This window comes from Nuphar pumila, chromosome 5, assembly GCF_984573655.1.
Source record: "Nuphar pumila chromosome 5, dmNupPumi1.hap1.1, whole genome shotgun sequence".
Classification (NCBI taxonomy): domain Eukaryota; kingdom Viridiplantae; phylum Streptophyta; class Magnoliopsida; order Nymphaeales; family Nymphaeaceae; genus Nuphar; species Nuphar pumila.
Genome location: NC_143253.1, coordinates 110496962 through 110522140, shown reverse-complemented (window position 1 = coordinate 110522140; position 25179 = coordinate 110496962). Strand labels below are relative to the sequence as shown.

The 25179-nt window shown below is 39.7% G+C and overlaps 1 protein-coding gene across 4 annotated transcripts in view; it reads left to right on the top strand.

Annotated features, from left to right (window-relative positions):
* LOC149838107 (yacP-like NYN domain protein) overlaps window positions 1–25179 on the top strand; it is a 79464-nt gene that overhangs the window by 40742 nt on the left and 13543 nt on the right. For 3 of the 4 annotated variants that reach the window (XM_090006380.1, XM_090006378.1, XM_090006377.1), the window contains exons 6-8: window positions 303–357; window positions 1719–1802; window positions 3842–3880. In XM_090006380.1, coding sequence (XP_089862506.1) covers window positions 303–357; window positions 1719–1802; window positions 3842–3880 — 178 coding nt within the window. The remainder of the gene's footprint in view (window positions 1–302; window positions 358–1718; window positions 1803–3841; window positions 3881–25179) is intronic. The other variant, XM_090006379.1, reaches the window with a different exon arrangement.

Here is a 25179-nt window from a genome sequence, read left to right as displayed (position 1 = left end):
GGATTGTAAATTATAGTAGCCATAGTTTTCATGATGTGTAACTCTAACGCCTATTACTGTCAAATTGTTTCCATTCTTATCATTCACATTTCTCTACATAAATCCGGAATTATTTCAGAATATCCATGTACAATTTTTTTGAGGTCCACGCTGTGTGTGCATGTGCATGTGTGCACATGCTCAAGTTTTATTTGAACTTTATTTCGTAATTTGGTTCCAACAATAAATAGAGTGCAAACATCTAGAGGCTGAATAAATCTTGGTAAATTAACTTCTTTTTCTTTTTTCCTTCTTGATTTCAGTGTTGATGTAATTTTCTCAGGTGAGACATGTGCTGATGCATGGATTGAGAAAGAGGTACAAACATTATTATTATTATTATTATTATTATTACATTCAAGCCTGAAAATAATCAGGCAATTGAGTTGTTTAGTTTGAAAAGTATGTCCCAACTGCTTTCTGCTGCCAAATGAAACAAATAATGTTCATCTCGTCCATCTTTATCCTAATTCAAAATCTCTTGTTTTTGGAAAAAAATGTCAGCAGGAAGCTGCAGTCCTGTTTTTTAACTTCTTCTCTTACTTTATCACCACTCTTATACAAAATGGATTGTTATTGAAGAATGAGGAAATTTGTTCCCTTTGAGCCTACATCAGAAGTTGAAAGCATTCCATGTACATCCGGAAGTATATGTGTCCTTTCCTATACTGTTTTTTCATGAGAAGGTTTGTCCTCTTCATTTGCTTATAATATGGCAATATGCAATACTCAAACTATTGGATTACAGTAGGAAGAAAATTGCACATATCAGATCCTTGTGACCATAAAGAAAAGCAGCAGTTCATGCCCTCGCTAGTATTTTACTTGCAAGTTAATTTTTGTAGTTTATGCATGCCATCCTTATTAGCAATGTACAAAAGAGCATGACAATTCATAGGGAAAGTGAATCATTTGTTAACAAGTTTCATAGAAACAAAACGGGTAGGTGCTGTACAAGAATTTTTTTGGCAAGAGAACATCACCGTGGTTCTTGTCTGCCTAGAATGAACATTAGATTTTACGTAATGAAACAAATTCACATGAGTAGAACCCTATAAATCTTCCATCTTTGTTAACTTATTCATAAGTCGAAGATACTCTCCAAATGTGCTGAAATGTTTGGATCGGCTTTTGCATTTTTTTCTTCTGCAGTGCCTTGACGCAACATTAACATGAAAAAGGTTCAAGAATCGGTTTTATAAGAGCTAAAAATGAATCACTTATTTTGGCTTTTTGACCCCATATTGTGGGGTGGATCTTGAAAGATACTCCCTCCAATGACTTTCATCAGATACGGCTTTCAACATAATTCTATATGTATCTATGGGATTGAGTGTGGAATTCTGTTTAGTCATTTGAAATTGAGTTTTTGTTTCCCTCCTTTTCCTGCTAGGATTGGAAAACTTGTATTTTACATATAAAGTCACTGTTCAATTTTCCACTTTCAAAACATTTCTCTGAATTTTCAAGTTAGGAAACAATAGGAGCACACTTTTAGTACAATCAAGTTTAATTATGGACCTCTTATTTGATAAATGCATTGTTTGTTTTCTCGACTTTTTTACTAAATCCACTGCAACTTATTTACCATAAGTAATTTTAGTTAATATGCTTGTTGATTGTCTTTTGATAATATTCTCCACCTGAGAATATCATGCTCTTTCTTTTATTGCATACAGGTTGTAGCTCTGAAGGAGGATGGCTGCCCAAAAGTTTGGGTTGTGACTTCTGACTCTTGTCAGCAGCAAGCAGCATATGGAGCAGTATGTTCTCATGCTACAAATTGTTCATGTTCTTATAACAATTTTTACTTTTGTATCATGATTGCATTAGCATTATCTTTTCTTCCTAATGGTTTATTGTTATTGTTATCTGATTTGACATAAGAATTTGATAAAATTGAGGTACTATTAGCATGTTTTAATTTTTTTTCTTCCCCCTCTTGTTTTCTTTATAATCTATATTTTTGCAATGCTAGTAAATCTTGTCACCAAGTACTGCAGACATGTTTCTAAAGATGAATTTGTTAAATGCTTTACTATCAATTAATAATGTCATTGTGTTAGTCACTTTGTTCTTGGCAACATCTGACTGATCTACATAATAAAATAAATAAATTTGTATCAATTGCTTCTTTTATTAGTGGCAGACTTGAGACATTTCAGTGTTCACAGCTTATGCATAAAAATTTTATACTAACCACTTCTAGGACTTAAAATAATGCCAAAATACTATTTAGATGCACATATATAGATCAGAATGTTTATTAGCTTTTATCCTTTTGTAACCGATTTATGATGGAATTTTGCTATAGCTGATTTATGAGGAACATTTGATCTAAAAGTCTGTACATACTGGTAAACAAATGAAAAACCTGCATGCACCCCCATGCCTCACTAGAAGGTCACTGCAATTATATTATTAAAAAAATCTCATAGTTGCTGTGAAACTTGCTTCCCTGAACATGAAAATGCAATAGTAGCAGGCCATGCATTTATTGGCTAACCACACCGAGAACTTGTGAATTTTCTGGAGCACTTGTACGGTAAATTAGTTTTATCATAAGCCATTGGTGCATTTTGCATATTTTGAAGACTCCTGTTTAGTCCCAAGTCTATGATTTGTTTCATTTCTTTCAAACATGCTTAGATGTTTAGTCTTTTTGCATGGAGTCCATGAAAACATGAATTCTAAATGTACTTAATACTAGAAATTTGATTAATATCAACAATCAAATTCTATACCTCTTTATCACTGTCTATTATGACAAATAGTGCCATCAACATAAAAATCCGTTTGTAAAATTTTGCCTTATTTCACGGTGTGATTGACAAAGCTGTGCCTATACCTTTGTTTTGCTATAGTGTCGGTCAACCACTGAAACCATATTGCCGTAATTGTTTTAACTTCAATCCATATGTTCCCTATGTAGGTCAGCTGCTTAAGCCATACACTCTTTTTGTAAACATTAGAAAGAAGACGAGGAAAGAAGGCTGAAGCAGGGTCCAAGAACCCTTAATGGCCTAGGTCTGGATGTTCCATTCAGATGTATTTATAAATTACGATACATGTGATGGATTACAAAAACACCCTTGGTTCATTATATAATCCCTACTCTTGTCATGGATTGTGGACCCAATCTATTATCTATACAAACTCAGGAATGTATGTTGTAGCCATGGAAGAAGCAAGAGCAAATGAGAAGGAAAGACACTTCATTCTATGAGGAAGTAATTGTTACAGCCTTATATAGGGGACGACCCCTCATTCTAACTAAAATATCAAAGCTGGACATAAAAGACTATATGACTTTTGACTGCTACATCAAAATTAAAGCATGTACAGAAATACCCCTTATAAATAATGTAATATACAAAAAGGGTAGCACTGTCACTAGTAATACAATGTTTCACATTTCTCAACATGAACCAATCCACATTTGACAACCTTTCTCAAGCTACACAGATTATAACCATGAATAACTAGAACTTGTCTCACATGCATGCACACACACACACACACACACACACACACACACACACACACTTATACACACAAAAAAAGCGATTTCACAAAAATGGCTAAGCTTCAATGGCATATCAATCATAAAAGACCACATAGAAAATGAGTACGAGGCATTAGTATGCAACTTAATCTATTGTTAAATTATATATTGGCCAAATCCCAGAAGTCTAAAGCACATCCTTGAAATTTCATTTCAAATTTCAATTATGTGCTTCTGATATAACCTATTTGTTACAAACATTTTTCTGATTTATCAAATATGGCAATTATTTTTCAGGGTGCCTTTGTATGGAGTTGCAAGGCATTGATTTTAGAGGTAAGTCTTCTAGATCTCTTGTCTAAAAGTAAGATTGATGATTGCCAGAACTTTGTAACAATCAAGAAGCTGTTGAATCTGAAAATGCTTCTGATGATATTACTTCTAATATTCTAGGCATAATAATAGTCAACATCAGTGTGCTCTTGATAAATATATTGGAGAATCAGTGTAATATTGTGTATTTTTTTCATGATTTTTAAATTAAAAAACTATAAATTTTAATTAAATTGATAAAAATCATGGAAAATATATTAAAATATAGGTGACGTAAGCTGGGTTTGGGCATGTCCCATAGCCCACTTACAAGACCTAGATGGGCCAATTATAATTTGAGAAATTTTTTGTTTTTAACTTTTAAATTCGAGTAAAAAGCATGCGAAATTCAGGGAAAATTCGTAGGCGAAAATCAGGTATGTATACCACTAGATGCGCCTCATAATTCTGAGCACCCGACCCGGAGCGTGGGTTTTTGAACGTTCGAGCTTGCGTCTTTAAAAGATGCAGGCCGAGAGAGACGAGGGAAAAAACCTCTCGCCACTCTCTCTCTCTCCGTTTTTCCTCCCGTCTCCTTCCTCTGCGGCCACCAACGATCGAAGCCGCCGGTGACCATTCAGGCGTCCCTCATTGGAGCTCCGGTGAGCCACCCCTCCCTGTCACCGTCCCCCCCCCCCTCTCTTCGCTGGCCTTCCCGTCGACGACAAGATCGACGATCCCCCTAGCCCCACCGTCAGCTATACCTCGCCGACCACCTCCTCTCTCCTCTCCCGTCCGACCTCGCGCACCGGTGGTCTCAGTCGACACCCCCCTCTCGGTCCCCCGCAACTTGTTGGAGGCCCGATTCCCTGACAAACCCTCGACGATCCCGTTACCCTCTCCCTCGTGCCTCTTCGGTTCGATAGAGGAGCTCCCGACGTCGGAGCTCCCTTTGGTCACTGGAGCCGCACGCCGTCGACACCAACTCCCGACCTTTGCTCTCTCTTTTCTCGCTCCTTCGTCCTCTTCTGTTTATCGAGATCGACACAGACAACCCTGCCAGCTGCCTCCTTGCCTCCCTCATGTGCTCTCGCCGGTGACCCTCGCCAAGTAACCCGCGATGGCGGTGGTTCCTTAGGTAACCTCGTCCCCCATTTTTTTTGTCTTCTTTTCCTTCTTCTTCGTCTTGTCTTCTTTTTCATCGGGCAGGGGGGGCCCACTGCCTTTGTTTTTCCTTCCAGTTGGGGGGCGGAGCCCCCTGCCTGTCTTTTTCCTTTCGCCCCGTGGGCGCAGTGGAGGGGCTGGGTCCCTCCTAGTCGCCCTGTTCTTGAGGGGGAGGGGCCGAGCCCTCCCTGCCTTTCCGCTGGCGCAACGAAGGGGCTGGGTCCCTTCTTGCTGCTCTGTTTTTGTGAGGGAGGGACTGATGCCCCTGTTAAAATATGTAATCTCATAGACAACTCATATCTCATATGTAATCTCATAGACAACTCATGTAATCCCTTGTAATGTTTTTCTTTTTTTTAGTTAGTTTAGTTCTAGTTTAAACCCAACTAGAACTCAGTTAAAATCTATTTTTAGGACACCTTTAGGCTTCACCTTTTTGACTAGTCAAAAAGGTCTTTTTGACCAAGTCAAAAAGGTGAAGCTCCAAGGGAGCCGTTGGGATCCCAACAACTCTAATAGAGCCGTTGGGAGTCCAATGACTCCCTTGTGGCTCCTCTCCCCTTCTTCTATAAATATGGGGTTGTTTCCTCTTGTAAAGTATTCTTTGTTCTTTATTTTTTGTGGGAGTTCTCTCCCAAGTTTATGAAATCTTGTTCTTCATTTTATGTATACCCTCTTTTGGGTATTGTGCATGAGTGTGAGCTCTTTTGTGTAAATGCCTTTGTTTCATAAATCCTCTTTGTGAGTGTTGAAGAAACAATCCTTGTTAGGGATTGCTACATTCTTTCATGGTATCAAAGCAAGGTCGATAGAAGCAATCAGTCCATAGTTCTTCTTGTGCTTTGGGAAGCATGCCGTTTGTGTTTTTCTCAAAGGAAAGAAGCCTCTTTGAAGGACTAGTTGCGTGGAGCCTTGGAAGCTTGGAAGACTAGATATTTTTGCTTCTTGTGGTGGTGTACTTCTTTCCTTCTTCTCCCCTTCCTCCTTTCCTAAACTTGTAAAATGGATGACAATGATAATGTCACTATTAAGCCCATAAAACTCAATGATTCTAACTATGTAACATGGGCTTCTATCATGAAGCACCTCATTTGGAGAAAGGGGCTATGAGGATTAGTGGATGAAATCAATGAGGAACCTAAACTAATGCTCACTAAAGAAGAAGGAAAATAAATACCTCTTTCGGAGGTAGAAAAAGTTAAAGCCGTTTCTACTTATGAGAAAAAGTGGAAAGAATGGAGAATGGGTTACGCCAAGATTATGTCTTGGCTCATTTCTAGTGTGGATATAAAAAAGTGTTCAAGCCTTGCGAAGTTTGAATACGCTAATGATGCATGGGACTATCTCAAGAGAATGTATTCTCTTAAAGATGTTGCCCATATATGTAATCTTCGAGAAAAGGTTCGCAATATGGTTCAAGGAGATAAAAGTATTAGAGAATACTATAATAGCTTGTCCGGGCTATGGGAAGAATTGGCTCTCCTTGAACCAAAGTGGCATTGTCCACAAGATATAGAGCTTCGACAAAATCAAATAAATGCAGAGCATTTTTTTTCAATTTATTAATGGTTTAAGACCGGAATTTGAGACAACCAAGTCCGCTATTTTTCATCGAGGGAAGGTTCCCTCTATTGAGGACACAATTGAAGAATTGAGTATGGAAGAAAACCGACTGAAGAAAATAATCTCAAAAAATGATGATGACTCAGTTTTAGCTGTTTCAAGACCAGGGAATCATGTTCATGCATATAAACCTCCACATTTTGGAAGAACATATGATGACAAATACGAAAGTAAGGTGGAAAGAAAAGAAGTAATTTGCTATTATTGTCGTGAACCTTGGCACGTCAAGATGCACTGCCTAAAGTTAAAGAAGACTTATGAAAAGAAGGTTGCTACTGTTGAAGCCCATCAAGAGACAAAATAAACATCTATTGGAAGCATGTCGTTATCTCAGTTAGTGGAGGCACTTTAACCACTTCTTAAATGAGCTTCTCCATCTACTGGAGCTGCGGTCTCTTCATTAAGCATCTCCGATCCAGGTAAACCTCTTTGGCTTCTTGATTCTGGTGCATCTTTTCATATGACCCCTAACATAGAATTATTGTATCAATATCATAACTCAAGTGGTTCAAACGTTTTGACTGCCGACGACACTCCTCTTGAGATTAAGGGAATAGGATGTTTTGAAAATTCTTCTCAAAACTCAAACAAATTTCGTATTTCAAAAATTAGATATATTCCTAAACTTAATTTAAACCTTCTATCCGTATCTCAGTTAACTGATCATGGGTGTAATGTTTCCTTCTCCTCTCATGATTGTCGAGTATAGGATCACCAGTCAGGGAAGCTGATTGGGGAAGGCCATAGAGAATGAGGCTTATACTACATGGATTTTTTGGATTTTCCCAAGAGTACACTGTGTTGCAATGTTCAAAAATTGGATTTGGATCTTTTGCACAAAAGATTTGGACATCCTTGTATATCCAAGATTCAACACTTTCCGAACATGGAAAATTTTTGTAATTTTGAAACTTTTACATGTGAAAATTGTATTCTTGAAAAAATGAAAAGATTACCTTTTCCGGAAAGAACTTTTGTTTCTACAAGACCACTTGAGTTAATTCATTCTGATGTCTGGGGTCCTGCACCAATTATATCAAAAGGTGAGTTTGATTATTATGTTATCTTTGTAGATGACTTTACACGACACACTTGGATTTATTTTCTTAAACATAAATCCGAAGTCTTCTCGCATTTTAAAATCTTTCACAATATGGTAAAAAATCAGTTTAAAGAGGATATTTCAATATTTCGTACCGATTAAGGAGCAAAATTCTTATCAAAGGAATTTAAAGATTATTTAAATCAATATGGAGTTATACATCAAAGGTCATGTCCCTACACTCCTCAACAAAATGGCCTAGCTGAAAGAAAGCATAGGAACATTATTGAGACAACAAGAACCCTTCTCATATCACATCAAGTACCAAAAATTTTCTGGGCTGAAGCAACCTTAATTGTTGTTTATCTCATCAATAGGATGCCCTCTTCGTCGTTAAATAATATTTCTCCAATTGAAAAGCTTCTTAAACAAATTCCTGATTACTCCAGGTTAAGGGTATTCGGGTGCAAATGTTTTGTATTCTCAGATAAAAATGATAAGCTTTCCTCTCGAGCTATTCCTTGTGTCTTCTTAGGATATGCAAGTCATCAAAAGGGTTATAAATGTTTTGACTTTAGAAATAACAAATTATATGTCTCAAGAAACGTATCTTTCTTAGAAAATGAAAGTCCATTTAAAACCAAAGCATCTGCAGAAACAGGTGAATATTCCTTTCTATTTGATTTAGTCTCAAAGAATGAAAAATGTAACGTTGAGCAAGATGATCAAAGTGATATTTCTCCTCTTTAACCAATTAGTGATAACCAAGAGTTCATTCAATATTCTAGATGAGGAAATTCAGAAAGACCATGTGCCCTTCAGAGGTACTCTGTAGAATCAGAACCCGAGGTGTCAACAAGAAAATCTACTAGGATCTCAAAACTTCCTGAGAAATTTGTCATATAAATCTTTTTCGCCAAAATTTCAAGCCTTTATATCCTTAATTCACTCCTATGAAGAACCTCCCAGTTATGCTATAGCCAAAACCCAACCAGAATGGGTAAATGCCATGCAAGTGGAATTGGAAGCCTTAGAAAAGGCAAACACTTGGACTATACAAGAACTTTCGCCTAACAAGAAACCTGTTGAGAATAGGTGGTTTTAAGTGAAGTCTTTTTATATTAGAGGTTGTTTGCTGATGATATTGTTTTGATTGATGAGTCTAGAGCTGGGGTTAATGCTAAGTTAGAATTATGGAGACAGACATTAGAAGCAAGAGGTTTTAAGTTGAGTAAGAGTAAGACAGAATACATGGAATGTCAATTTAGTAAGCAACGAAATAGAGATGGGAGTGTAGTGAAACTTAGTGAGCAAGAAATACCGGTGGATGATTCTTTCAAATATTTGGGATCTATCATTCAAAAGTATGGAGAAATTGATGGAGACGTAAATCTTAGGATAAAGGTTGGGTGGATGAAATGGAAGAGTGCAACTGGAGTGTTGTGCGATCGTAGAATGCCATTGCGGTTGAATGGAAAGTTTTATAGGACGACTATTAGGCCCGCTTTACTATATGGTACGGAATGTTGGGCTGCCAAGAGACATCATATTCAAAAAATGAGTGTAGCTGAGATGCGTATGCTGAGATGGATGTGTGGAAATACAATAAAAGATAAGATTCGGAACGAGGAGATACGTAAGGAGGTAGGCGTTGCACCCATTGAAAATAAGATGAGAGAGAATCGTTTACGGTGGTTTGGACATATTCGACGAAGGCCTAATGATGCTCCAGTTAGAAGGATGGAGAAATGGGAAAATATATTAGTTAAAAGAGGTCGGGGTAGGCCTAGGAAGACATGGATGGAGGTGATAGAAAAGGATATGAATGCTTTGAACCTCACCGAGGACATGGCATTGGATAGAAATGAATGGAGGAGAAGGATTCATGTGGAAGACCCAGAATGATTTTCTTTGTTGGTTCATATCGCCGACCCCAATTGTTTTGGGATGAAGGCGTAGTTGTTGTTGTTATTGTATAAAGGGCTTAGATGTAATTAGTCTTTTTAGCCTCTCTCTATTTAACATAGAGAGATGCCCTAATGAAAGTGTTAAGTGTTTTTCTCTGTGCAGCCGTCTCTCCCTCTCACTCTCTCTCTCTTCTATCTTTCCCTCTATCTCTCTATCTACCTAGGGTTTGGTGCTTCTTTCAACATGGTATCAGAGCCACGTGCGATCTTGGGTGCCTGAGCTCTAATCTCAGCTTCCTTCAAGCAATAAAACCTCTTGGTGGATATCGCTCCTCTGCTGATCAGCGATCAACGCCTCTTGGTGAAGATCAGATCTGGCGACAAATTTGTAGTCGGACCTAGTCACGACAATGAAGATCTGACTGGAGGTCATGACTCACATCTGAAGCCAGATCTGGAAGGTGGATGAAGACCCAATGGTCGTGGGTGCCAGAACTCGTCGTGTACAGGGTGAAGATCTGAAAAAAAAGGGGGAGGAATCAGATCTTACTCAGATCTGGGTATGTTTGTTAGGAAGGCTTGGGAAAGAAAATCAAGTCTTCGATTTTCTGTCATGGTTGAAGTCACCAGCTGCTACCCATCAAGTGGAGATCGGGTCTGCTGAAGATTGACGTGGAAGTTGACTGTGGCATGTGGATCGTGGTTTTCTGCCCTATTGTGGAAACATGTCAATTGGGAAAACATTGTCGAAGCTCTTTCCTCACTAGTCAGAGTCCGTCAAGTCAAGGATTGTTTGATCTTCTTCATGTCGATGTGTGGGGTCCAAGTAGGATTCCAAATAGGTCTCAGTGTCGTTATTATCTAGTTATTGTTGATGACTTCTCAAGGTTATCGTGGGTGTTCCTGTTAAAAGATCGGTCTCAAGGTCCTGTCATTCTTAAATCTTTAATTGCCGAGATAAAAACTCAATTTGATGTATGTGTTAAAATTGTTCGCACTGATAATGCTTTTGAGTTCAAATCCAAAGACTTATTTCAATTCTATTCTGGTAATGGGATTCAACCTCAATTTACATGCCCCCATACCTCCCAGCAAAATGGGGTGGCTGAGAGGAAACATAGACAAATCCTTAATGTTGCTCGGTGCCTTATGATTCAATCCAATATGCCTGCTTCATACTGGGGCGATGTGGTTCTGACAGCTGGTTTTCTGATAAATCGTATGCCGTCAAGCTCTGTAGAAGACCAGATCCCTATTCAAATTCTCCATCCAGAGGCTCCTCTGTTCCCTATCCCCCCTAAAGTGTTTGGATGTGTGTGTTTTGTGCATAAGCTGGGTCCGGATCGAGATAAACTTGCTGCGCAGTCTATTAAATGTGTTTTCCTTGGGTATCCTAAGAACAAAAAAGGATATCGTTGCTACGACCCTATATCTCATAAAGAGTATGTTAGTGCGAACGTTACTTTCTTTGAGTCTATTCCTTATTTTTCAAGTACTACTCCCAGACTACAGGAGAGCCTTGGTGATATCCTTCCTCTGCCGATTCCTCCCTTTCCGTTAGAGTCGCTTCCTCCTCAGTCCTTGGTTCCAGTGTTAGGTGTGTCTCGCTTCCGAAACCCTCCCATAGTATACACGCACAGGGTGCCTCCTACCTCCATGCCGCCATCACCTCCTTCTCCTCAGGTAAGTATTTCTGAGCAAACTGTTGCCCCTACATCTGATGTTGATCTTCCCATTGCTCTGCGCAAGGGAAAGAGACAATGCACTCTTTACCCCATCACGCAATTTGTATCAGAAGCTAATCTTGGGGCTTCTATGAAGAATTTTATTTCTGCTCTATCTGCCTCTTTTGTTCCGCTTCATCACAGTCAAGCTCTAGTCGACTCCAACTGGATGCAGGCTATGCGTGATGAGATAGATGCCCTATGGTCTCGAGGCACTTGGGACTTGGTTGATCCTCCCACAGATGCAGATATTGTAGGCTGCAAATGGGTATATAGCATTAAGTATAACTCGAATGGGTCGATTGAACGGTACAAAGCCCGGTTGGTTGCAAAAGGCTACACTCAGACTTATGGGGTTGACTTTTTTGAAACTTTCTCCCCAGTTGCTCGTCTTGGCACTATTCGTCTCGTTCTTTCTGTTGCTGTGCACCATGGATGGCCCTTGTTTCAGTTGGATGTCAAGAATGCCTTTTTGTATGGGGATTTGCATGAAACTGTCTACATGCAACAACCTCCAGGGTTCGAGGTTCAGGGGGAGTGTCAGAAGGTGTGCAAGTTGAAGAAGGCTATTTATGGCCTGAAGCAGAGTCCGCGGGCATGGTTTCACAAATTATTTGCGGTAATGTCGAGCTTTGGATTTGTCAGGTAAGCTTCAGATCATTCCTTGTTTATCAAGAAAACCAGTATTGGAATTGTTGTTATGGTGGTATATGTTGATGACGTCATATTAACAGGGAGCAGTGCCCAAGATATTTCTGCAACAAAAGATCATCTTCAGAAGCACTTTGTTACTAAAGATCTTGGTCACCTTCGATATTTTCTGGGTATCGAGGTTGCAAGAAACAAAGAGGGCTTAGTGTTGTCTCAAAGAAAGTATGTGTTGGACTTATTAAAAGATACTGGAATGCTAGGAGCTAAGCCAGCTAATATTCCAATGGATCCCAAAACTCACATGTTCGATGAGAAGTCTGACTATGTGGATAGTGCCAGCTTTAGATCCTTGGTGGGTAAGTTGCTATATGTGACTGTTACTAGACCTGACATTTCATTAGCCGTGAGTAAAATCAGTCAGTTCATGGACAAACCTACAAAAGTTCACTGGGATGCAGCTATGATGGTTCTTCGGTATTTAAAGTCATCTCCTGGTAAAGGTCTGTTGTTTAAACGAAATCCATCGTTGGATGTGATTGCCTACACTGACGCAGATTACGCAGGATCTGTCGAAGATAGGAAGTCAACATCTGGATTTTGTGTGTTTGTGGGAGGAAATCTTGTTACCTGGAGGAGTAAGAAACAAACCGTTGTAGCCAGGTCGAGTGCTGAATCTGAATACCGAGCAATGGCCCAGACTGCAACTGAGATTATCTGGGTAAAATCAGTCTTGACCGAGCTTCAGGAGAAAGTATCCCTTCCTATGTTGATGATGTGTGACAATAGGGCTGCTACATATATTGCCAACAACCCAATGTTTCATGAAAGGACTAAACATATTGAAGTTGACTGTCACTATGTTCGTGACCTGGTTCAAGCTGGGTTTATCTGCACCGATCATGTATCTTCCGAAGATCAAGTAGCGAATGTTTTTACCAAAGCCCTGGCGAGACCTAATTTCTCAAAATGTTGTGACAAGCTGAGCATGATTGATATCTATGCTCCAACTTTGAGGGGGAGTGTTGAGAATAGGTGGTTTTAAGTGAAGTCTTTTTATATTAGAGGTTATTTGAAATTGTTTTTTTCATAAAGGGCTTAGATGTAATTAGTCTTTTTAGCCTCTCTCTATTTAACATAGAGAGATGTCCTAATGAAAGTGTTAAGTGTTTTTCTCTGTGCAGCCGTCTCTCCCTCTCATTCACTCTCTCTCTTCTATCTTTCCCTCTATCTCTCTATCTACCTAGGGTTTGGTGCTTCTTTCAACAAAACCTATTGGTTGTCGATGGGTTTACAAAGTAAAAACTAAAAGCGATGGCAGTCTTGATGCCAAAGGCTACGCTCAAGAATATGGAATAGATTATGAGGAAACCTTTGCTCCAGTAGCTAGAATGACCACAGTTAGAATTCTAATTGCCCTTGCTTCTATAAAGCAATGGTCCATATATCAAATGGATGTTAAGAATGCGTTCCTAAATGGTAGTTTAACTGAAGAAGTATACATGGATCCACCACCAGGAATTGATGTTCCTAAAGGAAAAACTCTTCGTCTAAATAAAGCCTTGTATGGACTTAAACAAGCTCCGAAGGCTTGGTATGATAAATTTAGCAGGGTGATGCTTGATTTTGATTTTCAATCTTGTCTTATTGACACTGCTTTGTTTGTTAAGAATTCTAATACAAGTATTATTATTCTCCTTCTCTACGTCGACGATATGATCATCACTGGTAGTGACAAACAGGGAGTGTGCAATATTAAAAAATTTCTCAAAACTCACTTTGAAATGAGTGATTTGGGTTTCTTAAAGTACTTTCTTGGTATAGAAGTTGCTTATTCTTCTAGAGGATATTTGCTAACACAATCTAAGTTTGCTTTGGATATTGTTGTCAGGTCAGATATTTCATATGAAAGACATGTGGACACTCTAGAAGTTATAAATGTCAAGATGAAGAGTGATAATGGAGAACCTCTTGAAAACCCAACTCCGTATAGACAACTCGTCGGGGCTTTGTCATACCTTTCCATTACAAGACTCGACATTGCACATGTTGTCCATACAACCAGTCAATTTCAACATGCTCCAACCTCTGTTCATATGGGAGAAGTTTTGCGAATTATCAGATACATTAAAAATTCTATATCTCGAGGTCTATTTTTTCCTGATTCTTCTAATCACAAGCTTCTTGCTTATATTGATGCAGATTGGGGAGGTGATCCGAATGATCGTCATTCAACGACAGGTTTTTGTGTCTTCTTGGGGGAATCATTGATCTCATGGAGATGTAAGAAGCAACAGAAAGTATCCCTTTTATCATCAGAGGCAGAATATAGAGCAATGACTACTACAACTATGGAAGTAGTCTGGCTTCGACGACTGCTTTCCGACATGGGAGTTGAAATTTCAGAAGCATCCGACATGTGTTATGACAACAAGAGCTCTATCTACATTGCAAGCAATCGGACGTTCCACGAACGTACCAAGCATATAGAAATGGATTGTCATTATGTTCGGAAGGAATTCTTGCGCGGCACCATCAATCTTCCCTATGTTGCTTCTGAATATCAGCTGACCGGTTTCTTCACCAAGCCTCTTGCTGCTCCTAGATTTCACTTTCTCTTAGGCAAACTTTCGGTTATCCAACCGTAAGTTTGAGGGGGATGTTAAAATATGTAATCTCATAGACAGCTCATGTAATCCCTTGTAATGTTTTTCTTTTTTTTAGTTAGTTTAGTTCTAGTTTAAACCCAACTAGAACTCACTTAAAATATATTTTTAGGACACCTTTAGGCTTCGCCTTTTTGACTAGTCAAAAAGGTCTTTTTGACCAAGTCAAAAAGGTGAAGCTTCAAGGGAGTCGTTGGGCTCCCAACAGCTCTAATAGAGCCGTTGGGAGTCCAATGACTCCCTTGTGGCTCCTCTCCCCTTCTTCTATAAATATGGGGCTGTTTCCCCTTGTAAAGTATTCTTTGTTCTTTATTTTTTGTGGGAGTTCTCTCCCAAGTTTATGAAATCTTGTTCTTCATTTTATGTATACCCTTTTTTGGGTATTGTGTATGAGTGTGAGCTCTTTTGTGTAAATGCCTTTGTTTCATAAATCCTCTTTGTGAGTGCTGAAGAAACAATCCTTGTTAGGGATTGCTACATTCTTTCAGCCCCTCCTTGTTTCCCCCTGTTGCAGGGGAGGGGTCGAGCCTCTCACTGTGTTCTGCCCTTGCAGGGGAGGGGCTGGGCCCCTCTCCTTTTTTCCCTTTATTTTGCCTGGCAGACAGGGGCTCGACCCCTGTCTCTGTTTTTCTTGCAGGCCGGGGCGACACCCTTGCCTCTGCGCTCTTCCATAGGGCTGGCACGGGGCCGAGTCCCCTACCCCTCTCTGCTGTTCGGGCATGCAGGGAGCAAGGCTCCCTGCCTCTGCCACTGCCTGCCGTCTTTAGCTAGCAAGGCCCTGGCAGGGGAGCCTTTGCTGTTCCAGCAGGCAGGAAGCCCAGGGCTCCCTGCCTCTGCTGCTCTTCTGCAGGGAGCTGAGCTCTCTGCCTACCCTCGTATCAGGGTCTGGTCTGTCGACCGCTGCGGGTCTTACCAGACCCGCCTCCTATTTAGATCATACTAATGCCTTTACGTTTGCAGGTTGCACGATGGAGCCAGCTCTCTCTTTATGGCTTGCGCCCTTTCGCTCTTACGCTCGCAAGCATACGTTGAGCCGCAACCCCTCAAGGTAAGGGAAAGTTGCGCAAAGGACAATGAACAAAAATAATTAAGCAATCAAAACTTTAAATGAGAAAAGAAAGGACTTAAGGACAATATGTATACATATATCTATATATGTATGCATTTAACTCAAGGGCGCAGTTTCACGATCCTTGTCCTTTTTCTTTTCTGTATTTGCTTTTTGTTGCCGCCGCACTTTATGTGCTCATGCTTTTACTTTTGACATTTACTTTCTGTCTTTACTTTCTTGTCTTTACTTTGCCGCTGTGCTTTATATGCCTAGGCTTTTGTTTCACATTTACTTTTCTTTCTTTTAATTCCTTTACTTTTCTTTCTTTTAATTCCTGTACTTTCCTTTATGTTGCCTCGTGCTTTATGCGCCACGACTTTTACGTTTTGTCTCTTTTAATTTCTGCACTTTCCTTTCTGTTGCCGCCGTGCTTTATGCGCCAAGGCTTTTCTTTCTGTCCTTTCTCGTTTTTACGTTGTTGATGCTCTTTTACTTTGCGTATTACTTGCTTGCATGTTTGGTTAGTCGAGGTGCAATTTCATGCTTCATGCACTGCCTTGCGTATTCGCTTGCTTGCGTGTTTGTTTGGTCGAGGTGCTTCGTGCATTGCCTTGAGTATTCACGCACTTGTTTCGTTGATTAGCTGAGCTAGTATTTTGTACCTTGTGCACTGCCTACGAGGTTTTGTGCTCGACACACAGTTTTGCACTTTGGGGATCGATCACTCCTTATTGTCGCACTGTATTGTGCACGAACTCGCTTTTGCTGACTTGCACTTAAGTACTGCTTTGAGCATATTTCTTTTTCGTTCATTTGTCTTAAAAGACATGACACACACTTATGCACTTCGGTTCTCCAAAAATGCTGATTTTTAGGCGTTAACCTATTTTCAAAATGCATAAGTTTTGTAAAAACATATTTTGAAAGCCTTTTGGGAGATAGCGGCTGGATCTCTCAAATCGATGTATTTGAGAGAAGTGTTTTACAACTTTGGTTCGCATATTCGATACAACTCGGATAACCCTGTTTAGGAGCATGTGCATGGTTGAGTAAGGGTTCTACTAAGAAACTTGCGCCATCGCTAGACTGTTGCTACGTCACTTTTGATGCGAAACCTTGTTATTGGGTTTTTGGCCAAACTAAGATAGTTGGCGCATTCCTTCCTTCGCGAGATTATTGTTGATGGATTTCTTTGAAAAATCCATGCCCCTCTCCTCATCGTTGTACTTTTAGTCATGTACGACATGTTTGGACTGCGAGGAGTAGGATGAGAGGTCCGTGGTAACCTCGAAAAGTGGAATCATGTTGTTGATCACCTAATAAGCATGAGGCTCGTGACGGTCTAAAGAACCAGAGCATGACAAGTTTAAACTTGAATGATTACACCATGTATTTTTTGCAAAGCATTGTTGTGAGGATTTTCTTTAAGAAATCCATACCACTCTCATTGTGGTTGTACTTTTGAATATGTACGTTGCGTACTACGATGAGTAGGATGAGAGGTCTGTGTTTACCTTGAACATGCAATGACACGTGTTTGAGACCATAAAATGGTGACGTTTTCACCCTCATAATAAGTTGACCCCTCATTGTGGTTGTACTTTTGAAGAGGTACGTTGCGTACTGCGATGAGTAGGATAAGAGGCATGTGGTTGCCTCAAACATACACTAGCGCGTTTAATCACATAATGGTGATGGTTTCGCCTTCACAGACAAGATGCTCGAGTGAGTATAATGGACCCGAGCATGTAGAATGGGGTGGCGGTTAAGAAACTCCCGTCGTTCACGTTCGAAACGGTTCATCAAGAGAGAGGATGGATGGTACAAAACTCTGATGGACAGGCCATTAATGACTATTACGTGCAAAAGACTTGGCTTTCTCAGTCATCAAAGTTAGGAAAAATGGGCTACAAAAGATAGCTTTCAGGCAACTTCTGTAGAAGTTTAGATGCATCCACGGGCTACCTTTGCCTTTGGGGATTTACTCTCTTGGTCACTGGCCGTCCCCTTAGGAGCGGATTCAGTCAGTCATCCGGGTTATCTAAAACACATGGCATAATAAACCCTTAGATCGGTCTCGGTTGTTTCTACGTTTCGTGCTTTGCGCGTACCTGACTGACCAGTTAATATCAAAACATTAGTTAACTTATTCACATTATTTGAGATGTGCATGCTGTGACACGACTTGTTTGTTTGCTTAATAGTTCAGTATACTACTCGTTGAATTGTGTACACCTGTAGTAGTGTTACACTAGTTCTTTGCTAGTAATAACCAGCTGCTTGTACTAGTTAAATGCTTATGATAATAGCATTATGCTAGTTGCAATGTGACACATGTGACGTACTTTACTACTTGATTGACCTATTCGTGTTGATGTAATGTAGCACTTGTTGGCTTAAGTCTCTTATGATTAGTGTGATTGCTTACAACTCGTAATCTACGAACTAGTTGCATCTTAAGATTAATGTGATGGCTTACAACTCATAATGTACGAGCTGTTTACGTCTTATGACTAATGCGACTGCTGACAGCTCGTAATCTACGAACTGTTTACCACTAGGACTAATGTAGCTGCTTGTTTTATAAGCTGCCTATATTTTGTGATAACTGTTGTCATGTGATTGCTTACCGCGTATAGCTTATAAACTGCTTGTTGTGCAATTGCTTACATATTATGATTAATTTAATTGCTTGTTGTGAAACCGTGTATGCGTCGTGATTAATAGAACTGCTTATTATGCAAATGCTTGTATTTTATGATTGACACATCTACATGTCGTGATATTGCGTATAACTGGTGTTGAATGAACTTCTACCTTGTGATAAGTCGATAGCTCACCCGACTTTATACTTAATTGCTCATATTGAAAACCTTTATTCATTTGCATAGTCTATTGCACATGTTAGATATAACTCATTTCTTGTTATAATTGCTTATTTCAGTTCCACCTTGTGTCACTTGTGCACCTACCAGTTTTTCGTAAAACTGACCCATCTTCTGGGCAAGTGGTGTTTTGGACTGCGATGGCTCGATGGTGTGATGAGATCAAGATGAGACTCTTTCTTTGATGTTTCGCTTTTGAGGACCTTTTGGTAAATTTGGTATAAAGTTTCTTTGAAAGCCTCTCTTTTGATTAAACTTTGAATTATTAAAATTGTATTACCAAAACTTCGTTTCTTCTTTTTATTTTAATAAATATATTGAGTTGCAAATCTGTTTGTGAGGGAAAGTTTGCGTTCTAATGCGCCCAAGGTCCAGGGACTTGCTATTTCAAACATGATTTTTCGCTGAACTTCTGTTTTCAACTTTGATAAATGATCGATTTCAAGGCTTTTAACCTTTTTTATAAATGGTTTCAAGTCCAGGATTTTTGGGGCGTTATAACTTTGGTATCAGAGCGACATGGAAAGCATTGATTCTTGATCATCCGGCATCTGCATCGCACTGTAAGTATTATTATTTAAATTGTTTAGTATTTATTTTAACTAAAGAAATGTGTTTCTGCTTAAATGTCGTTCAACAAATTGATCAAATCTATAGACACATTGACCGAAGCAATTGAACAACTCCAAGTATTGATCCAGAACCTGGATTATAAGGTGGATGGGTTGGTTTGCGAAAGCACCAACCTAGGGCGAGGTGATAACCCTCATGCTCTCCCGGATCAAATGTACCTCCAAGACCTCGATGATTGTATTTTATGTGGAAAGGTGGGTCATTCTGTTGAAGAATGCCACCTTAATCAAAGTCGCAACAAAAACTCTGTTGGAGACCGCAATGATAACAAGCGTCGACCTGCTAAAAAAAATAGAAACAATGTGGAGAAAGCGAGCCCCAACGTTCGTCAAACCAGAGATGTCTGAGTTGCAATTATGTTCATCGTGGACAACCATGCCCCGAGACACTGGTGGTTGATTATATTGCGGAAAGATGGGGCATTTTGCTCGTGTTTGCCGCAAGAAGGAAGCAAATTTAAAGAAACGAACCACAAGTAAAGGCCAAAAGCAGTAGCCAAAATAACCCAAGCAGTAACCCATGTCTACTTTGATACTCTTAGTTTAAGACTTTTGTGTGTTTTGGGTACATATTTTTGTCAAGTGAAAGCTTATCAATGAAATTACATATAGATTTTATGCCCTCGAGATTCCTATGAATGTAATGCTTATATTAGCATATAGGTGAATGACATCATGCCTACAAATGATTACTTTTGACTTATTAGGTAGATGACATATCACGCTGATAAATGATTAGTTTAAACTATTTTGATAAATGACACCTCATGACTACAAATGGTTAGTTTTTAAATAATACATCACGCCTACATAGTTTCGTTGCAGAGGATTGCATTATGATTGTTTGTGTGAATATATCATACCTGTATAACACGATTGATGGATATTATGGATACAACAACAACAACTACGCCTTCATCCCAAAACAATTAGGGTCGGCGATATGAACCAACAAAGAAAATCATTCTGGGTCTTCCACATGAATCCTTCTCTTCCAATCATTTCTATCCAATGCCATGTCCTCGGTGAGGTTCAAATCATTCATATCCTTTCCTATCATCTCCATCCAAGTCTTCCTAGGCCTACTCCGACCTCTTTTAACTTATATATTTTCCCATTTCTCCATCATTCTAATTGGAGCATCATTAGGCCTTCGCCGAATATGTCTAAACCACCGTAAATGATTCTCTCTCATCTTATTTTCAATGGGTGCAACGCCTACCTTCTTACGTATCCCCTCGTTCCGAATCTTATCTTTTATTGTATTTCCACACATCCATCTAAGTATACGCATCTCAACTACACTCATTTTTTGAATATGATATCTCTTGGTAGCCCAACATTCCGTACCACATAGTAAAGCGGGCCTAATAGTCGTCCTATAAAACTTTCCCTTCAACCGCAATGACATTCTACGATCGCACAACACTCCAGTTGCACTTTTCCATTTCATCCACCCAACCTTTATCCTATGATTTACATCTCCATCAATTTCTCCATACTTTTGAATGATAGATCCCAAATATTTGAAACAATCATCCACCGGTATTTCTTGCTCACCAAGCTTCACTACACTCCCATCACTACTTCGTTGCTTACTAAACCGACATTCCATATATTCTGTCTTACTCTTACTCAACTTAAAACCTCTTGCTTCCAATGTCTGTCTCCATAATTCTAACTTAGCATTAACCCCAACTCTAGACTCATCAATCAAAACAATATCATCAGCAAACAACATACACCATGACACGTTTTCTTGAATTGATCTCGTAAGCTCATCCATCACTATAGCAAATAGGAAAGGGCTTAAAGCAGATCATTGATGTAACCCAACCGTTATAGAAAAATTGGTTGTCACCCCTCCACAAGTGCGGACATTGGTTACTACTCATTCATACATATCCTTAATTATACTAATGTACTTGAGAGAAACACCTTTCTTCATCATTGTCCACCAGAGAACGTTCCTAGGTACTCTATCGCATGCCTTCTCCAAATCAATAAAAACCATATGCAAATCTTTGTTCCTCTCTCTATTTCTCTCAATAAGCTGTCTAAGAAGATGTATAGCTTCCACAACCTTCCTCAACCTAGACTCAATCAAATTGATGGATATTATGGATATCTAACTAAATTACTTAGGAGGTATGTGTGTGTGTTTTATGCTAAAATGGTCGAATGTGATTTAAAATAAGAATTGTGAATGATATGATGATGCAATGATCTGAATTGTCTTAGATGCATATATGACATGAATCCTGTATGAATAAATTGAATTACGTAGGAGTTACGCATGTTGAGGTTTTGTTGATTCATATTATGTAATCTGCGTGTTCTTGTATGTTTAAAACTCATGCTTTGGTTACACATGCTTTAAGATTCAATTTAAGAAATGCAATATTCCTTGTGATAATGATACAATGCGTGGTATAATATGCTTATATATGATATGATTTAAATGCCATACGATTTGAAATTTTGAATGCATGCGATAAATGTTTTAAGTTCAATAGTGATTATGGTTCATGTAACCTTATTGGAGAAATGCGTGATTTTATGATTTGAGTGCCATATAAAGTGATACGATGCATATTGCTGGTATACATGCTTGTGCCCATATTGGTGGCTACCGACCCCGAGAGCGGTCAATTGTTCTAAGCAGTCAATTGTATTAATGCATGTATCACTGAATATGGTATCAGTTGAGGACCTGATCTTCAAAGGATTCTCTGTGAGGGTATGTATGATCAAGATCAGGTAATCCGATTAGAGTGGTAGATCTCTGTGAGGATGTATATTGTCTAAGAGCGGGTAGCCGCAAAGACAGTGAATTCCTGTGAGAAAGTGTATTGTCCAAGATCAGATATACCATCTAGGGCGGTAATTCCTTGTGAGGTCGTACATTTCTCAAACTAGGTGATCTGACATAGATCTTGTGAATTATATTAGTGGCTATCGATCCTGAGAGCAGTCATTAGTGTTGATGCATGTATCACAATGGTTTTCACTGAATATGACATTTGTTGAAGACCGGTTTTCCAAAGGATTTTCTGTGAGGGTATGCATGATCAAGATCTGGTAATCCGGCTAGAGCGGTAGATCTCTGTGAGGAAGTACATTGTCCAAGAGCGGGTAGCCGCAAGGACGGTTAATTCCTGTGAGAAGTTGTATTGTCCAAGATCAGGTATACCATCTAGGGCGGTAATTTCTTGTGAGGTCGTACATTTCTCAGACCAGGCGATCCAACGTGAAACTTGTGAATTTTGATTATAATAAGGTGTTATCGTGTATTATGATAATCTTCTGAGATTGATATTGATAGCCAGTTATGAATATACAGATTTGACTTTTCTGTTATAGCATGATTATATGTTGAACTCAGATGTGAGAATCAGATCTTTATTGATTTTAGATCATGACATAAGATTATGTTTTGGACCTTCTATGAAAAGGTGGGCTTTTCTGAGAATGAATGACGCCTTAAGTAGAGTCATGACAGGAAATAGCTGGCCGCGTAAGGCCTTGAGAGATAAGAATAAATTAAGGTTATTCAGGATAAAGAGTTTGTTAGAAATAGTGAGAGCGACAAACGATAACCTGATAATGAAATCACACATATGTCTTGTTCAACCGAGTTTGACTCTAAACTTTTTTCAGAAATGTATTATGAGTTGTCCTTATCACTTTAAAAGCATACGTGTTTTGGATCACACACACATGTTGTGCATCCTTATTGACACCGATTAACTTAGACCATGATCTCTACAGATAACCTTCGTATGAAATTTCGCAAACGAAATTCTTTTAAGTAAGGTAGGATGTAAAACGGAGAGAAAAAAAAATCATGCCGCACACGTGTCAGACACATGCCAATGTCGGTCCGCCGTGTCGGACCTGGATCAAATCCAGGCTTGACCCGGACTCGACCCGGGGCCTGGGTTCTCGAATGTTCGAGCCTTCGAGAGCGATGAGGGGCAAAACCCCTCACCACTCTCTCTCCTCCTTTCCACTTCCCATCTCTTATCCTTCGTCTGCGGCCATCGATGATTGAAGCCGTCGACGACCATTCAGGCGTCCCTCACCGGAGCTTCGGTGAGCCATCCATCCCTGTCCCCCCCCCCCCCCCCCTCTCTCTTCCCTGACCTTCCTGTTGGCGACGAGATCGACGATCCCCCCCAGCCCCACCGTCGGCTACACCTCGCCGGCCACCTCCTCTCTCCTCTCCCGTCCGACCTCGCGCGTCGGTGGTCTCAGCCGACACCCCCCTCTCGGTCCCCCGCAGCTTGCCGGAGGCCCGATTCCCTGGCAAACCCTCGACGACCCCGTTACCCTCTCCCTCGTGCCTCTTCGGTTCGATTGGAGCTCCTGACATCGGAGCTCCCTCTGCTCGCCGGAGTCGCATGCCGACGACACCAACCCCCGACCGTCGCTCTCTCTTTTCATGCTCCTTCATCCTCTTCTTCTGTTTACTGGGATCGACGCAGGCAACCCTGCCGACTGCCTCCTTGCCTCCCTCATGTGCTCTCGCCGACGACCCTTGTCAGGTAACCCGCGACGCCGTCTACGCCTCGGCGGAAGCCTGACGCCGGTGGTTCCTTAGGTAACCTCATCCCCCTTTTTTTTTTTTTGTCTTCTTTTCCTTCTTCTTCTTCGTCGTCTTCTTTTTCGTCAGGCAGGGGGGCTTCGCCCACTGCCTTTGTTTTTCCTTCCAGCAGGGGGGCGGAGCCCCCTGCTTGTCTTTTTCCTTTCGTCCCGTGGGCGCAGTGGAGGGGCTGAGTCCCTCCCGGTCGCCCTGTTCTTGCGGGGGAGGGGCCGAGCCCTCTTTGCCTTTTCGTTGGCGCAACGAAGGGGCTAGGTCCCTTCCTGCTGTTACGATCTTTTTTTCTATGTTACGAAAGAAAGAAAGAAAGAGAAAAGAGAGGAAAGAAAAAAAGGAGAAGAAAAGGAAGAAAAACTAGTTTTTCATATATCCATCATTTTATTCCGGTCTTTTTTTCTATGTTACGATCAAGGTACGAGTTTCTCTCTAAGTTCTTATGGGGAGAAATAGGTATAAGTCTGATTTTATGAGTAAGTTTAGATGGAAAAGAGAAATTTGATTCAAGAAATTTATATATACAATATATTAAGGAACAATTTCATGTATATATATATGATTATTTTTGGAGATTTTGATTTTTCTAGAGTATCAGATCCTGAAATATCTATGTTTTTTATTCTCATAGATGTCGATTTTCTTGATTTGATGTGAGCATGCCATCGATTTTCTCTTCTCTGCTTAAGCACATGAATGCATGTATTCAATTTTTGTTGATTTTGGATATGCATGTTGTTGATTCCCTTTTTAATAGCCATACATGATATATATATATATATATATATATATATATATATATATATATATATATATATATATATATATATATATATATATATATATATATATATATTTGCCCTATTAACCTTGCTATGTGTTGAAATTGTAGCATGTTTTGGGAAATATTTATTAAATCAGATTTTGTTTTATGTGCAATATGATCAGGCTTGCCGATTTCTTCGTGTATGCAAATCTGATCAAACTTGCCGATTTTCTGTATGTTAGCAATCTGATTAGACTTGCCGATTTTGTGTGTCTGTGCAAATCTGATTATACTTGCCTATTCTCTGCAGTGTGCAAATCTGATCATATTTGTCCAGGGTTTTGACATGGAAATCTGATCAGATCTGCCCATATGTTTTCTGAGTAAATTTGATCAGACTTGCCGACTGTTGTTTGGGTGCAAATCTGATCAGACTTGCCGACTGTTGTTTGGGTGCAATCTGATCAGACTTGCCCAGTTGTTTGTGTGCTGAATTTTGTTTAGCATGTTTTGATAATATTGTATAGTTCATATTTGTTTTGCTAATGCCTATATATATATGCACTTATGTTCAGATTTGATTAGGTGTAAATCTGACCACCTGCTGAGTTGCACATG